The following is a 17,770-nucleotide window of genomic DNA, read 5'->3' as shown; positions in this document are numbered from 1 at the left end:
CCCTCGGCGCCGTTTCCCGGCTCGATCGCGCATGCGCGACCCCTGTGGCCACGCCTCCTTCAGCGCGCCGCGCGGTTCTGCCTCGGTTGGCCCCGCCCCCTTCCGCCTGGACACGCCCCCTATGGGCGGGGCTGCCGGAAGCCACGTGAGAGCGTAGAAGCGGCGCGGCAGGAGCACGTGGAGCGGGGCTGCGGAACGGAGTGCGCGGGACTGCGGGCAGCTCCGGGGGGAAGGGAAGAACGGATGGGGAGGGGGACCGGGAAGGGCCCCGCAGCAGCTCCATGGTTTGGAGACAGATCAGGCACGGGTAGGGCAGCACGATGATGTTTGGGCTTGGCTGTGCTGCTGCCCAGGCATCCCGGGTCCCGCTGGAACCGCCGCTGCCCGGCCAAGGCCAGAGGGACCCCGCCTGGTTCATCAACCGCGCTGCTTAAACACGGCCCTGGCTGACAAACAAAGAGCCGCTCGCAGCAGTGACCCTGAGCACGCAGATGTTGGCTGTCCCTGCACAAGGCCGCGGTGTTCTGCCCTCGGTTGCATCCCTACTCTTGGCTTTCCCACAGCGTCAGCTCTGCAGCAAGGTCTCGCTTCAGCCGTGGATGCGCCAAGTTTTGTGGCTCAGCACAGCTACGAGATCGGCCTCCAGCTTCCACATGCCAAGGGCAGGTGGGGGACCTGGGAAACACCGGGTTCAGACCTTGCTGCAAACCAGGAGCCACCATGGCTGTCAGCAATCACTGCAATCGCTTCTGCTGCGTGGCAGAAGTGAGGCATGCTGAAATAGCAGGCTGCAGCTGCTGCTAGGAAACAGCTCTGAGGGTAAAGCTGGTTCGGAAAGGCTTTGCTCCTTTGGGCACAGCACTGCTGTGACAACAGCCCAGAGCCTGGGGACGCACGGCACGGCTCTGCGACACTCACAGGGCACCCGTCCCAGGGCTGTGCTGCCCTGAGCCAGCTCCGTGCAGCCTCCAGCAGCTCCTTGCTTTGCTGCACACCTCCGTGGCACGCCAGCAAAAGCCACCAGCAGTGAGGTGTGCCGACTGTATCACCATTTCAGAAGAGAGAAAGGAGGGAAACAGAGCCCTAGAGCAGGGATGTCTGGGTTTCTAAGGGGAAGCTCGTCACACGGGCACTGCTTCAATCAGACATCACTGCAGGCACTTCAGGCCGTGCCTTTGGTTGGTGCTGCAGCAGACAGTCATACACCAGCCAAGCCTTGCCGCCAAAGGAGCCTCCAGAACAGAGCCCAGGGTTCATCCTACAGCCCAACACATCTATTTCCCCATCACCACCATCACGGGGATGTTCCTAAGAACCTGCTGCAGAACAGTAACGGCCACATACTGCCTGTATCCTTTATCTAATTAAAATGAGCGGCCACGAGCCCCTAATAACACTTCATGACACGAACTGGTAGGTCATCAAGCATCAGTGGTTGTGATCTGGATGCACTGATAGATGCAGGCTGATGTGCAAACGCTGCCTGCACAAGGACAAGCTGGAGAAGTCACTGAAGAGACACACATAGGCACAGGGGTTTTATATTAAAGGGGGAAAGTAACAAACAGCAAGGAACCCCAACGAGGCGGCCGCCAAGTCTTACATCAGCAAGGAGAGCAGCTATATACAGAGCCGCGTATTGTTTAACTCTGCGTCAACTGGGAGTTGAGCAAATCTCTCCCATGCCAGAGCTGGAAGAAAGGTAAGAATTGCAACACGTTCCCAAGCCCTCCCTGCCTCCTCCCTCTCTGTGTCATCTCTTTAAATGCAGGGTGGAGCAGCCAAGCACAACCGGAAAAGGTGAGGCATGCCCTGCCTGTGCGGACCTGCTGCCAGGCACATCCAGCCCAGTTGGTTCTTGGTGGCCTGGCTGGGATGACAAAGGGATCAACAAGCTGTCGACAAGCTGATGCCCTTGTCTGCATGCAGTTCGAGATGCTCTGAAGCTTCCCTCCTAGGCCACATTGCTGCACAGCTCCTGGAAGGCGCTGAGGAAGCAAGCAGGCTGGTTTTGCAGCGTGTCCCATCTGTAGGTACCAATCTATAGGTTCCAACCCATCAGCACCGGTTCTCCTCGTGCTGCAGTGCTCTCGCAGCTCTGTGTGGTGTCACTGCATCACAGGACAGCAGCTGACAGCCCTCTAGCAAAAAAGGAGACATTCTTGTCCTGGATCTTGTATTGGTAGATCTGGATGACGTCCTTCTCTGTTGACTCCAAGGACAGTCTCTTAATTATTTTAATCTGCAAACGGAAAGGACCAGGAATGTCATCCCTTGGGATGCCACAGTCACAGCATCCTCACCCCCTGCCCCTCCATGCTACCATTACAAAACCACTGTTACAAAAACATCACGCAGTGCTGCAGGCAGCTCACCCTCGTGGCTGCCCCTAACGAGAAGCCAGCAGCAGCCAGCAGCACTGCTGCGGCCCCAGCCCAGGAGAAACGACCACAGCTACGGCCAGGATCCGTGCACGTGGTGCTTTGGGGAAGCTTCCCAAGAACCAGATGTTATTCCTGTGCCACCACCTCGGTGGAGGACACAGCCTGCACTGTGATGCTGCACAAACCTCACCCATCCTCCAGGAATGGGAAGCGTGCAGGATGTCACCAAAACATCCCCAGACAAATCCTGCAGGAGCCTGGGTGTCCTAGCAGGTCCCAGTGACTGCAGCAAGGCCGTGTTGGTCCTCAGCCATGCTGTAGACCAGGCTAATCCTGGAGCATCCTGCAGGGCAGACAGAGCACGTCCCCACACTGTCAATTCTGCATGACATTGCCACGTGCCACCCCCAAGCACTTACCTCCCCATGAACATCCTTGCAGAAGCCAGTTGCCAGCCCCTCCACCCACAGGATCAGGTTGCTGTGATGACATAGGGAGGTCACCACCAGCTTGTTCTCCTCATCCTCTGAATCCTCGCTGCCATGAACCAGCACCACAATGTTCCCCTGCAACGACAACAGCTGGCAGTGCTGAGCCTCTTGTTGGCTCCAACTCACTCCAGGTGAGGCCAGGCAGGGAGCAACAGGAGCTCGTGTCCAAGTGCCCTGCCAGTAAAGCCACTCAGACATCTGCCAGCATGCCAGCCGGTGCTCAACCAAAACCCACTGGGAAAATCAACATGAGGCATGTATCACACAATCACAGAACGACTTTGGTTAGAAGGGATCTTAAAGCCCATCCTTTTCCAGCTCTGCAGTGGGCTGCCATTCCCATCCCAGGCTGCTCAGAGCCCAGCCAAGGCCTCAGGCACCTCCAGGACACCCACATTTCCCTAGGCAGCAGTACCAGGGCCTCACTGCCCCCTGAGTAGTTTACCCCTAACATCTAATCTAAATCTCCCTTCTTTTAGTTTAAAGCCATTTCCCCTTTCTTATCCCTATCTGCCCATGTAGAAAGTCTCTCTCTCTTCTGTTCATAAGCTCCCTTTAAGCACTGGAAGGCCGCAGTGAGGTCTTCCCTCAAGCCTGCTCTTCCCCATGCTGAATGCCCCCAGCCTGTTCTTATAGTAGGGGAGATGCTCCTTCTCTGAGCATCTTCATGGCCTCCTTTGGACCCTCTCCAACAGCTCTGCATCTTTCTGGGTTGGGGTCCCAGCTCTGCACGCAGATGGGGTCCCACGAGGGCAGAGCAGAGGGGGCCAATCCCCTCCCTGCCCACTGCCACCCCTCTGCTGATGCAGCCCAGGATACTGTTGGTACTCTGGGCTGTGAGTGCACACTGCTGCCTCGTGTCGAGCTTTGTACCACCAGAACCCCCAAGTCCTTCTCTACAGAGCTGCTCTGAGTTCTTCTCCCATCCATACTTATAGCTGGGACTGCCCTGACCCGAGGGCAGCACCTTGCACCGGGCCTTCTTGAAGGCATACACACATCTCTGAAATAGCTTGGTGTGTGTATGCGTACAGATCTGTATACACACAAACACACACATCTGCAGTATCTGCAGACCTATCTAGACTAAAAATACATGCAGCCTTTGTTACAAGGCAGCTATCTAGCTAAACCTGTCTGTCAGGCCGTGCAAACAGCAGCTCTCTGGATGAATTCAGAACAGCTAAATAAAGACACAGCTGAGCGGCTGCAGCCAGAGCTGTGCTTCCAAACCTTCTCAGCTCCTGAAGAGCTCCCCAGTGCAACACCACCACCATTAACCATATCCCAGGAGCCTCTGCCTCAGCACAGGCAGCTCACTGTGGACTTAAAATAACATCCAATTCTCAAACAAGTAAAATGTACTTTAAAGCTTCAGAACATCTTGGACAGAAATAGAAACGTGTTAGCAAAATTTACCTTTTTTTTTTCTTTTTTCCAGCTGCTTTGATGGTAAGTATTCCCAGCAAGCAGAACATCCCCTGTCAGCATTTACAGCTCAAACACCCCAGCAACACGTGAAGTGCAGGGTAACAAAACCTGACATCGTCTACTTTATTTCTCACTCAAGCAAAGAGAGAAGTGGCTGAGGTGGTGGATGCTGCAGTGTAAACAGCAAAGGATGGATGTGATTAATGATTTTTGGCTGTGATGCTTCCAGGACGAGCGCATCGCCAGGGAGATTGTTGTAGAATTGCCACATGGTCACATGCCCTCAGAAAGCAGCTGGTGCAAAACTGCTGGAAGCAGAGAGCCACGTTCCCTCCACCCCAGGAGCCGAGCAGACCTTCAGCTGCATCCCCAGCTCGTCAGCCCCTTGTCACCTTAGAAATGTTTCCTCCTGCATGCACACAAACACGGCTGTGAGCAGACATCTCTGAAGTGTCACAGCTTGAAAAAAGCAGCGCGTTCCACCCCAAAGCCCTGCTCTGCACAGCACCTCCTGGAAACCAGTTGCAAAGGTACCCCAGGGACTCATGCAACTCCCCAGGAAGGGCCATGGAGAGAAGGTCTGAACTTCCCGCAGAGACAAAGCCTTCTGCACTTCTACTGTGCACAGGGGAACACAGAGAAAGCCAGGCTTTGCTTCTGTGTGCGGAGGGAGCAGTACCTTGAGCTGAGAGCACACGACCATTCTGCAGTAGTGGATGAAGTCCAGCACGTCCACTGGCGCAGCACCCAGGCTGAGCAGCACGCTGAGGTCATCCACCAGCAGCACCCGGCCCTTCCAGCAGTCGCTGTCAGCAGGCGTCAGGGACTTCTGGACAAAGTGAAACAGGTCCTTGAGGTTGGAAACGCTCCCACTGGAAGGGAAAGAGGAGATCTCGAGGGGCTGCCATCACCCAGATCACAGCATCACAGAACGGTTGGGTTGGGAGGGACTTCAAGGATCACGAAGCTCCAACCCCCCACCAATGCAGGGCCACCAACCTCCCCATTGCACAGCAGCCCAGGCTGCCCAGGGCCCCATCCAACCTGGCCTCCAACACCTCCAGGGATGGATGGGGCATCACAGCCTCTCTGGGCAGCTGTTCCAGCCCCTCCCCGCTCTCACAGCACACAACTTCCCCTGACATCCAACCTCCAGCTGCCCTCCCTCAACTTCAAACCATTTCCCCTTGTCCTGCTGATGTCCCACTCAGCATCACTGACCCAACGAAGGCAAGCCTGCAGCACCCCTACTGCCATGACATCCCTCAGGTCACAGAATCACAGACTGGTTGGGCTGGAAGGGACCTGACAGACCATCTGTTTCCAAACCCTGCCTGCTTGTCCCCAACCAGATCAGGCCGCCCAGGGCCCCATCCAGTCCTGCCTTGAGTGCTGCCAGGGACGGGGCACCCACCCTGTGCCAGGGCCTCACCACCCTCTGGTTAAAGAACCTCTCCTAACACCTAACCTCGATCTCCCAGATCCAGAGGTTACCTGCAGTCAATGCTCCTCGCTTGCGTGTGCATAGGGAAATCCTCATACCTTGCTCAAGGGATATGCCATGCTGCAGCAACACCCACGAGCCACATCCCAAAAGTTATGGGATCCCACAGCTCAGGGCCTTACAAGGTTTCACTGCCTGCCCTGAGCCTCTCCTCTAGCATGCTCCCCTCGAGGTGGTTACCTTTCAGGTGCTCTCAGTGCATTTTGCTGCCCCACAGCACTTTCCACATGCCCACCATCCCATAGCAGGGAATCCCCGTGCCTGACATGGCACCAGGTTTGCTGCTCTTGCTCTGTGTGTGTGCTGCTGTTCCTCCGTCACAGGAGGGAGCGACTCCTCTCCTCCATGCAGGGTTTGGTACACTTTTATCAAGTCGTCAGGAGCATGGAAAAGTGCAGTGGGCACAAAAAGGAAACCAACACGGCCAGATCAGCACTGTGCTCTAACAGCTTGGATGGAGTTTTATTTGAAACAAGCCTGCTGAGAGCTGGAATAAATTTTGTGTAGCCCTGTAGCACACTAAGCCATGAGGATGGGGCGAGAAATTGCTCCAAAATGCTGAAGAGGACAGAACCCCTCCCCAAGCAGCAGAGAGGGGCAGGGAAGGACAAGCACAACATGCACGGTTTGGGTATTTCCTTTACCAAGCGCAGTGCACACCTGCTGAGCCCTTGGGCCCTGCAGGGAAGCTGAAAAGGGGCCTGACCTCAGTTCATGCTGCTCTCCATGTTGGGTGGAGGGGCAGGAGACGTGAGAACCCGGAGGTGAAATGCTCAGCATGCTCAGCCCCAGCAGAACCACCTCTGCCTCCTCCAGCTGGATGGGTTTACCTTATAAACTGAAGAGGACTGGGCTGTCCTGACCGCTCCTCCTCCCCAAACACGAGGTCAAGGCAGGACTTGAGGCCTTCCAAAAAGACAAGCTGCCCCTGTTCCTTGGCAGCAGTTAGACTGATCCCCTAGAGAGAGGAAAACATTATGTTGCAGAGCAAACTGCTTTGGAGGAAGGGTACAGACAGAACCAAGCAGATCAACAGACTATTTTTATATCAAGTCCCATCAAAATGTGCTAATAAAGTCACTGCCTGAATGAATCCTGCACAGTGGCTGTAAAAGGAGGAGGAAAAACTGAGACGGGGGAGGTTTAGGTCAGATATTAGAAGGAAGTTTTTGAGCCAGAGGGTGGTGAGGCACTGGAACAGGTTGCCCAAGGAGGCTGTGGATGCCCCATCCCTGCAGGCATTCAAGGCCAGGCTGGATGTGGCTCTGGGCAGCCTGGGCTGCTGGTTGGTGACCTGCACACAGCAGGGTTGGAGCTGGATGAGCATCGTGCTGCTTTGCAACCCAGGCCATGCTGTGATTCTATGATAAACAAGCAGTGGGGTTTGGGGTGCTCAAATGAACTGGAATCACTCCTGGGAAGACAGCAGCATCATTGCTGCCCAGCATGAGAAAATAATTCTTACTCAGAGTCAGGGAGAATATAGGCATGGGGTATTAGCAGGGAGCAATTTCTTCATCTTCCTTTCTTGGCAGGTGAAAGCTAATGGTTTTTATTATCTTCACATCACTGATGTGGCAACACTGACAGCCTGGCACTGGCAGCTCCTCAGCACAGCCCACGCACACGAGCAAGGTGCGGTCCGGAAGAAGCCAAGGCCAGGCACTGACACCCACACAGCACAGCTCCCAGGGAAAGCAGCCTCAGCATCCACCTGGGGCCAAGACCTCCCAGAATCATACAATCACACAGGTTGGAAAAGACCTCTGAGGTCACCGAGTTCAACCCCAGCCCATCCCCACCATGCCCACTGACCCTGTCATCACATGCCACATCTCCATGGCTCTCGAGCACTCCAGAGACAGCAGCTCCACCTGGGCATCCTGTGCCAATCTCCTGCTCTACCTTGAGAGCCAAGCACGGGGCACATCCAGCTCCAGCACCTCCAGGACCAAGGAAGAAAGCCCTGGCAGAGGTGGAGCAGATTCATACAGAAGATCCTGAATGGAGATCCCAGCTGGAGACACAGTTCACAAAACAGCTCCTCATCCTTTTTTCTTTTTTTTTTTTAATCAAGGGCAACTTTGGGTGATGCTGTTGTTCCTTAGCTTACTGGTAACTGCACCAGTTTGGTTTTCTGGAGAAAATGTAGTACTTTGTGTAACCATCAAGATCCATCACACAGCTCACCGTGGTCAAACCGCCAGTTTCCCTGTGGGAAGAAGCATGAGTTTGCTTGGCTGAGCAGCGTGGGCTGCTTCCCACATTTCACAACGGACTGCAATCTCTTCAAATGGAGCTGGGGAGCGTTAGCACAAAGCCTCTGGAAATGGGGCTGTTGTGCAAGGCAGCAGGTAGTTGGCCAAAATGGCGAGACGTGGTTAACTAAGAGTTCAGGAAGCTTTAGCTCAGCGCAGGGTTGCTCAAGAGGCAAAACTAGGGAGACAGAGGCTGGGAAGCAGGCTGAGCACCCAATGGAGCTGTGCACTGCAGGGGAGCCAGACTAGGTGGCCTTTCCAACTCAAATGACTCCATGATTCTAACCAGAAACAAGGATCCTGAGAGAGTGGATCACTGGGACAAGGATCCCTGCAGGTGGGCAGAGTTGGTGCCAGCCCAACTCCTCCCTTTGCTTTACAGAGGTTTTCCAAGTGACACCCACGAGCTCTTTGCTCACACACAAAGGAGATGCACAAAGCCACATGTCCACTTCTGCCTCCCGATTCCCACCCCATATCCCACCTGCCAGACCCTCCTGTTACTCTGACATCAACCCATAAGAGCCAGCATTTCACCTCCTCCTCCTCCTTTTTTTTCAATTCTTAGTAGATTGGAAAGCTACAGCCCAGACATCTAATCAGTGCCACATACCTACACGAGGCTGCCTTGGGAGCGTGGCATTTCCACACAAGCACCCCAAGAGAGAGAAGGTCTGAGTAGATAAGGAAGAGGCCCCTTCCAGGAGATTAACCCCCAGCCCTGCAAGGCTTATCAGTGGCCACATGTTTGCTGCTGATGATAGGAATGACAGATTTACATCACATTTCTTCTCTTTGCTGAAGCTCTCAGGGGAGAATCCGTCAGGGCACGTGGGCTTCAGGCACAGGAATTCAGCTTCTGCAGGTGATAATTACCCACTAAAACCCTGATGGGAAGTAGGGCAGGAGTGCAGAGCTAGCACTAGCCTCCTAGGTAATAATAAGCCCACACCACGGAACAATTCCTCACCAAGAACACAAGGGCTTTATGCAGCAGGAATGTGGATCAGCTGGCAAATACCTGACATGCCACAAGCAGGGCTGTGCTGCAGGGCGGCTGCAGGAACAGGCTCACTGATCCCCTGTTGGACGTCTGGAGCTCACAGGATTCAGGCTCATCGTTAAGTGCTTTGCCAAAGCAGCACCTGAAGTCACTCTTCATGTTGGTCACTCAGAAATGGAGTTTTGCTTTGCTCTGTGCACATGCAAACTGTGTACTTCAAACAGAATGGCTCAGGTCGGAAGGGACTTCAAAAGAGCATTTAGTTCCAGCCTCCCAGTTCAGCTGTTTCCCTAGCAGAGCAGCAAGGAACCATCATCTCCTCCTTGAAACACTTGGCAGCTCAGCTCTAGGACAGCAGGGCCCGCCTGGACAACAGAGGAAAGAGCCAGGACAGCTCAAAGGTGATGGAAAATGAACCCAAAATAGCCAATGGCATCTGCTTGAGTGCCAGCAGGATCAGAGGCACTAAAACGTCCTTGCTGCAGGGCCACAGTGCCGAGCAGCGTGCGTTACCAACCCTGAAAGCCCTCATTATCTCACAGCACCGCGCTCCATCACCACGCACAGACATTGTCTCTGGCAATCTGTCACTCATCGATCCAGCCCAGAAATGCCTCCGAGATCACAGTCTGGGGAGATTGGAACCAACAGCTTCCCGACAAGGCACAGCTGCAGAGCCTGCAACGCTTCTGGGCAGGCAGCACCTGCAGGGTCCCAGCAGCCTGCAGCCGCGACGTTCCTCCAAACCAAACCTGCTGCTTGCTGTCGGCCACTTCATAATGGAAAGCAAAATATCCGCAGGAGAGAAGGAATGATGGAACACGTGAGGCAGCTCCATTAAGCTCCATCAGCTCCAACGGCGAATGGCACGGCGGTACAAAGTGCGACAGTCTGTGATCAGGCACTCATCCAAGGTCTCCTCTCCAGCATGTGTACCCTCAGGGGACAGCAGGGGCGAGCAGGCGACGTCCTTGGGTCTGCAACCTCAGTGCTGGGAATGGGGAGCAGGCAAGAGGGAGGCCACATGGAAATAAATCTGTTTTTCCTTCAAAACATATCAAAGCTTGTACAAGTGAGAGTGGGAACACCAGCTGGTAGGCTGCCCTCGTGCCATCAGTCCTGCTGCAGTTCTCTAGAAGGTCACGACAAACAACGTTAACGTTAACTGTCCCTTCAATTACGTGTGGATCCTCAAACGAAGGGTGGAATTTGAAAAAAAAGGAAGTGTGAGGGCAGCACTGTGAGGCAGCACAGGCACAAAATCCCAGGGAAATTGCATTTAACTAAGCTGTGAGGGTCTGATGAGACCTGGCAGCACTGCTGGGAAGCAGCAACACCACCAAGTGCTACAAGGACTGCAAGGTAGCACTGTAAAGCCTGCATCATACTTCAGCAGCACACTCTCTGGGGAGGTCAGAGCACGCTTTCCAGCCTGGCAACGACAGCCAGGTTCAGCTTGCACTGAAATCTGTAGGCACTGTGATAGAAAAGAGTCAATCCTAGAACCACAGACTGGTTTGGGTTGCAAAGCACCTTAAAGCCCACCAAGCCTCAGTCCTTGCCATGAGCAGGGACATCTCCCACAGCCCAGTGCTCACAGCTCACATCCCGGCTTTGGGCATTGCCAGCTCGTTTGACTGCAGCCCTTCATTAGCACATAACCTTCTGCTAGAAAGGAATGCTATGGGAGATTGAACCCGTGCAGCCAATGCTGCAGCTCAGCAGCCTTTTCCAACAGATCTGTCCCCCTGCAGCTCATCCGGCCAACGCAGTGAGCCAGGTCCACAGCTTCCCAGTGAGGAAGAGGCGCTAGGCAGGGACCAGCTGGGTGTTTGCAGCACGCAGCACCTAGCAGCAGCACGGCTCTGCTCACAGCAGTGCCTGAGACCAGGGCTTGCTGCAGCAGTGACATCCCAGCTGCCTCCAGCAGGCAGCTACAGCAGCACAGCCAGACTGTAAAGAGAGGCAGCTCCCATCATCAAGTCTCCAGTCGTACACAGGCCTGAGTGAAACCACTCTGCTAAAACAGAGTAACAGAGCCTGCCGTGATCATCTGGGAAAAGGGCTAAAGCAAAGCTCTTACAGAAATGCAGATACAAATAAGTGACAGTAGAACCACTGACTGCTTTAAAGAATTCACACCAATCGCACACACAGACCTGCAAAGTTACAAGAAGAGTGATTCAGAGACCTGAAACCAACAGGACAGGGTCAGCTCACTGCTGTAGGCAAATGTAATCCCTTCCCTCAACTCCCCCAGCAAACTGCATTGTTCTTCTTATCACTCCTTCACAAGAGTAATCTTTGTGTTGGAAGCATCAGACAGCAAAGCACTTTGATTTGCATTGCACATGGGCTCCAGCTAATCCTTCTGTTCTCCCACTTCTCAGACTCTCCCACCAGAGAGATGACACCACCACCTATTAAAAGCACACCCTGGAGCTGCGTAATGGGAAATTTCACCATCTTCAGGAACACACCAGCAAATATGATTCTGCTTTTAGTGCAGCCAAGGTTCCCATACTGAACAGCCGAATCTCCAACCCACACTTCCTCCTCTGGGAAATGCTCTGCAGGGGAAATGCACGCTCAGTACCTGACCGAGAGTTAAAGCTTCACATCAAAATGCTTTTTGCTCAGTCCATCTTAGTTAACTTAAGTCTGAGCCCTCAGGCCATTTATCTCCTCCTAACAGAAGGTGAAAACTGAGTATTAAAAATAAAACCAGCTGTCTAGCATTAGAGTGGGGAACGGACCATCACTGCACCTGGCTCCTCAGTACCTTCTCTGTAAGCTGAAGCACTGCTGAGGCCCCTAGCAGAGCAGAGCAGAGTCAGTGCAATCCCTTCAGCTCTGGGAGGTCACCTGGATTTTGCACCCAGAGCATTCCATGGCTGTAAGAGAACACTCCACAAAAGCTGAGAGATGCATTTCAACCCACAGGTGAGAGGGGTGCTCTGACACTGGGAATGGCCTTGGTTCTTAGTGTCCTCATTCTGTGGTACATGTAATCCTTCCCTGATTCGCCATGGGAAGGAAATTGGTGCTTGTGGCTTCTCAGATGGCTCAGATCCATGTCTTTGCCCAGAGGCCAGAAGCAGCACACAGGCATCCTTCTGAATGTACCTGGACATAGATACCAGAGGGCTTTCCTCCCCAGAGCACCACTGAAACTGCGTCCACAGGGCCCGCAGTTACCAACCTGTGCCAGGACACTTACCAGCTTCTGTGCTACAATGTTATAGTGACTGAAGGACTGGACCAGGGCCAGGAAGCAAACCTTACAGCCAGCTGGGGAAGAAGACAAAAGACACATTGTTATTACTTCACTTGTAAACTGCCATTATTGCGGCACATAAATCACAGCAGCCAGGCCATAAATCTGCCTGCAAAGGCCTTGAAGGGAGGAAGGTGTAGGCAGCCTCTCACTTGCTCATAGCTTGGAATGGAACAGAATGGCTTTCCATTCTTACCTTTCTATGGGTTTTCCATTCTCGCTTTTCTTTGAGCTTTCCAATTTAGTGAAAGCTGTAGCCAGGTTAAAAATAAACAGAAGAACAAGAAAGAGATGACAAAGTAAAATTAGAAAGCCTCTTTTCTGTCCCATTCCGTTCTGCCCAGGGATCTCCCTGCATTGTTTGTTGGTACAACTGCAAGGAGGCCAACGGCCGACCATGACACGAATTACTGAAATCACAGGCCTGCCAAGAGTCCCTGTTTTGGCTCTCTCAGGGCAAGTGACCTTATCTGCAAACACACACAGAACCAGCAATTTTCACAAAGATATCTCACTAGAACATGATTTTGGAAAACCCCAGCGCGTGACAACCTGGCCTTGTGCTTTGGTTCAGACCCAAAGCGGCGCGGCTGCTTCTCCCTGCCAGAGTGCAGGACACAGATCACAAGTGGCAAGGTCTGTGGCCTTAGATTACGAGCAGCAAGGTCTGCGGTGCCAGCTGGGCCTTCCCAAATGTTTTGAGCACCAGCTGGGCACTGGGTCAAGGGCAGGATGGTGCTGGTTTGGCATGGCAGGCTGTAAAGGAGCACTGCCCCCCGACCGGCTCCCGCTGCTCACTCCCTGCTCAGCCCATGCCTTCCTGCAGTGCTTCTCTGTTCAGCAAATCAAGGAAACCAACCCTTAGAAATGATGAAGCTGCAGCTGAGGAGGTGGCAGCTGTGGGGGAGCACAGACAGCACCCCGAGTGAAATTTCACTCTGAACAGGTTTACCAGCAGAGAACTGGAGTCTGCGAGTCGGGTGGCCGCTCCACAGAGGCCGATAGGTTATTTGGGGCTGGGAGGTCAGCAGCAAAGCAATGAGGCAGCTTGCCAGCAACTCTGTTTGTTTGTTTACTCACTGCTATCTTATCTATCTGCCGGTTGTTCCTGACAGTAACAAAATGTTGCGAAATGTTCAGTAACAAAGGACCCACACATGGCAGCTCTCCCTCAGATGCCCAGGTGATTTACGGCCTTCACTGCGCAATGACATCACTGCACAGAGACGAAGGGCTCGAGAGCAAGGCCTAGGAACAAGTCAGGACTGGGAGCCAGAAGCCCTGCACTGATGGGAGGATGCCCTGCTCCCCGCAGAATCAGCTCTTGCAGAAACACTTCGTGGAGAAGGAACTTCCAAGGAGCAGGTGAGGACAAACCCCTGCCTTGCAGAGTCCTGCTGCTCACCCACCTCTGAGGTAGAAGGAGAGGAAGTGGTGCACCAAGAAGCTGCCATCCGTTCTGCTGTCTCGCAGCAGTGTGAATTTACCCTGGAAAAGAAGCAGCAAATTAACTTCAAAGTGGGTTAAGATGAGGGTATGAACAGCTCCTGGCTCTGTGCCTTGGGAGACGATGCCTGCAGCCAGGGGAGGTTCTGCAGGTACAGAAGTTGGACTCGATGATACCTAGGGGTCTCTTCCAACTCTGGATATTCCATAGTTCTATGGCACCAGAGGAGGAAGGGCACAGGCAGCACCTCAGCCACCATCAGGCTCACTGAGACATGCCACGTTCAGAGCAGGAAGCCTCAGCATCTCAATGTGTTTACAGGAGCAGAACCCTGCACAAAGTACACTACCTTGTTCTGATCAGGCAGGAAATGAATTCACTTCATCAGTGCACACTTGTTATCAGTACTAGACTCATCAAGGCATTTGTTTCCATTAAAATTTCAGTAGAGATTTTCCTCTAATCAGTACAAAACATAAATGGGTTGCTTTTAATCACTAAACTTATCATTGCTTTTTTTTTTTTTTTTCAGTTTATTACAAGAAAAAAAAAGCTCTTTGCAGCAACAAGCAATCTGCCCATAGGTGATTTGTAAGGCATCTATCAGTTAACACCCCCATGCATAACGTGTTGTAAAATGCTGCTAACAGAATGATAAACATTCAGTCCGTCTGCAGGGAATGCAAAATGAAGTTTAGGGTACAGAGATGCTGCTCTGCCCCAGCCAGAGAGCACTTTTCCACCCAAAGCAGAGTGGAGGCACCACCCAGTGAGAGGCTCACAGGGATGTCAGTATTGTAAGCTTAGAGCGGTCTCAGGAACAGCACAAGATCCTCATTTCTGCGTTCAGCCCCTCCACGAGCTCCTCTCATCCCCTGGGACTCTCCTTCTGCACGCTGTGAGTCTGAATGCAGCCCCTCTTCCCCTCCTCGCTCACAGTGAAGTGAAACCTGCCTGCTTGGAAGGCTGCGCGCTTTGCTGCCGCACGCTGTGCGGGACTCGGTGGGATGCTGTCATGGAGCGCACATGTGATTTACCTCCTTCAGAACTTCCAGTCACTGACCTTCAGTCTCAATGATTCTCACTTTGCTGTCGCACTGCAGCTGCTCAGTACTCAAAACTCTCCATTTCTGATGTTTTCACACCCAGCTAGCGAGCGATAGCAATGTCTGAACCGTGCACCTCCTGCGCTGCTGGCTTTGCACTCCTGGAAATACCGGAGTCCTGCCTGCCTTCCACCCAGTCCACACACCCTTCCTGAGCCCAGGAAGACTGCTCAGCATGTCTGTAGCACCTCAAGGGAAAGACTCCTGCAGCGCCTTCTCCTTCTGTGTGCCCAGCACTCCGCTTTCACACTCTGTCCACCTGCAGGCTACAGAGCAGAAGCTGCAGCTACGTGTTAGAAACTGCCAGCATCGACTGGCAGGGCAGCGGCAGGAGTGACAGCATTTGTTGGTGACATGTCAGTACACCCACAAACGCAGCAGCTTCTTCCACCTCCCAGCCCTGCGGTCAGTTCTTTGAAAAATCACAGAACTGTAGAATCATCACGTTTGGAAAAGGCCTTTCAGATCGCTGTGTCCAACTGCCAGCTCCACCATGCCCGCTGACCATGCCCCCAAGTGCCACATCTCCACGGTCCCTGACCACCTCCAGGGATGGTGATTCCACCACCTCCCCAGGCACCGTGCCAGTGCCCGAGCATTCTTTTGGAGGAGAAATTCTTCCTAACACCCAACGTGAAATGGCACAGGCTTAACCACAGACATGCAGAAACGATATGGCAGAGAAGGGAAAAGGAAACCTGCAAAGGGCTGATGCTTTTTAAGAAGGATTTCTGGCCTGCATTCGTAGCCCAAGAGTGGCAGGACGTCCAAGTGGGTGGATGGAATTCCATGTCCTCAGCTGATGGAAGGAGGAAAGAGCCAACACAAATCTGAGTCTTCGGTTCAGCACTGCTTCCAGGTTCTGCCCACGCTGCCACATCAAAACTCAGGATTTTGAGGCATAACCTCCTTCTGCTCTGCTGAATTCCCGTCCTGCACCTGCGCTCATTGAGTCCATCTGCTGGCGTCACACAGCATTATCTAACAATTAAACCCTATATCTGTGAGCGGTGTCCCAGTGCTCCATGAGCTCCAGCAGCTCAGGGCTGTGCCTGCTGCCCTGGGGAGCTGCTCCATGCCCACTATCCTGTGGGGCACAGCCTTTCCCTCATACCCCCTCATCCCCCACTTCCCAACCCTCTCTGACAGCTCCATGCTGTTTCCTTGGGCCCTGTTGCTGTCATAGAGAGCAAAGCTGCCCCTTTGCTCCCTGTGAGGATCTGTAGAGCCATGAGGGGCTGTAGGGCACCATGAGGCCTCATCTCAGCCTCATTTGCTCTGGGCTGAACAAGCAAGACATAATGGCCTCAGGCTGCACCAGGGCACGATCAGGCTGGATACTGGGAACAGTTTCTTCTCCAAAGAGCATTTGAGTGCTGGCACAGCTGCCCAGGGGTGGGAGATCACCTTCCCCAGAGGTGTTCAAGAACTGTGGGGATGTGGCACTGGGAGACGTGGGCAGTGGGCACGGTGGAGGTGAGCTGACAGCTGGACATGATGATCTTAGAGGTCTCTTCCAAACTTAATGACTGTGGGACTCTAAACCCAGGGATCTCACATGTTCTCTCCTCAAAGTCTTCACTCCTTCAGGGTGTGGGGTGACAGACCCCAAACACCCCACGGCAGCTGTGGGGAACTCCATGGGTTCTGCAGCTGTACAAAACAAATGGCCACTCCAAATACACAATTTTATTGCCTAACATAGCACGTATCAGGAAATACATCCCATTCTCTGTAACACGTGAAGGTTTTCTTATCGTTTGACCCAAACGTACCACAGCTCCACACAGAGTTCAGCAACCACAGCTCAGCACCAAAACTGCAGGGACAAAACACTTCCATGCAGCCTCCTAAAGGAACAGAAACTTCTTCTGCCCAGAGATGCGGTGGATGCTCCAACCCTGCAGACTTCCAAGGCTGGATCAGGCCTTGGGCAACCTGATGGAGCTGTGCTGTCCCTGTGCACGGCAGGGGAGCTGGACTAGATGGCCCTCACAGCTCCCATCCAGCTCTAAGAGTTCTCCCCGAAGGGGCAACACTTTTACATCCCCTCCTTTTGCTCCGTCCGCCCCACAGATCCCAGCGAGCTCTGTGAAGGGCCGTTCCCTCCTCATGGCGCCACGGCCGCAGCCCGCCTGTACTACAGCTCCCGGCGTGCCCCGCGCCGCCGCCTTCCCGCCTTCCCGCCTTCCCGCCTTCCCGCCCCACAGCCCACAGCCCACAGCCCACAGCCCACAGCCCACCGCCTACCGCCTACCGCCCCCTTTCCGCCTCCCCGCGCCCCCGCCGCCTTCCCGCCTCCCGCCCTCACCGTGTCCGGGCGCTGCGGGGCGGCGTCCAGCAGCTCGTTCAGCTCCTGCAGCATGGCGGCTGTGTGTGCGCGCGTAGTGAGTGGGGGGAGCAACCAGAGCCGCGCATGCGCCGGGCGGGGCCGCCTTCTGGCTGCCAGCCCCCCCACACCTCCGCCATGTTGTCCTGGTGGGCGCGCGGAGGGGGCGCGCTGAGAGGCGCTGTGAGGGACTGAGGGGCTGCACTGAGGGACACACTGAGGACAGAGGGGCAAAGTGAAGGCTTACACTGAGGGGACGCACCGAGGGACTGAGAGAATCCCTTGAGGGGCATCCTGAGGGCTGCCCTTAGGACAGAGGGACACACTGAGGGGACACGCTGAGGAGACAGCGGAAGGCTGAGGGGACCCGCTGAGGGGCAGGGACACGAGCACGTCCCTGCTGTAGGAAGGGCCCTTCGCTCTGTTCCAACCCGAACATTCGCTTATTCTGCGATCCCCACCTCCCCCTGCTGGCAGCGCTGTCCCCGCCGCAGCCCGGACGCCCTTTGCCCGCGGGCTGCGGCTGCTCACAGAGCTGAG

General features: G+C 54.2%; 1 protein-coding gene across 2 annotated transcripts; it reads right to left on the bottom strand.

Moving 5' to 3' along the window:
* Positions 1–1,816: 1,816 nt before the first annotated feature.
* On the bottom strand, positions 1,817–17,336 carry ELP6 (elongator acetyltransferase complex subunit 6). Of its 2 annotated transcripts, XM_052695119.1 has the most exons (7): positions 17,213–17,335; positions 13,758–13,836; positions 12,292–12,362; positions 6,641–6,768; positions 4,986–5,178; positions 2,804–2,950; positions 1,817–2,242 (listed from the first exon to the last, which is right to left on the bottom strand). In XM_052695119.1, the coding sequence occupies exons 1-7, from the start codon at positions 17,264–17,266 to the stop codon at positions 2,117–2,119; spliced, it is 798 nt and encodes a 265-aa protein (XP_052551079.1). In that variant the 5' UTR covers positions 17,267–17,335; the 3' UTR covers positions 1,817–2,116. The 2 variants fall into 2 exon arrangements, with proteins under 2 accessions (XP_052551079.1, XP_052551078.1); XM_052695118.1 differs by lacking the exon at positions 1,817–2,242 and having other exon boundaries at positions 2,839–5,178; positions 17,213–17,336.
* Positions 17,337–17,770: the final 434 nt, after the last annotated feature.

The sequence above is a fragment of the Tympanuchus pallidicinctus genome, unplaced genomic scaffold (genome assembly GCF_026119805.1).
Source record: "Tympanuchus pallidicinctus isolate F22 unplaced genomic scaffold, pur_lepc_1.0 scaffold3, whole genome shotgun sequence".
Lineage (NCBI taxonomy): Eukaryota > Metazoa > Chordata > Aves > Galliformes > Phasianidae > Tympanuchus > Tympanuchus pallidicinctus.
Note: the sequence above shows the minus strand (reverse complement) of the source record. Positions and strands in the feature narration are given on the sequence as shown.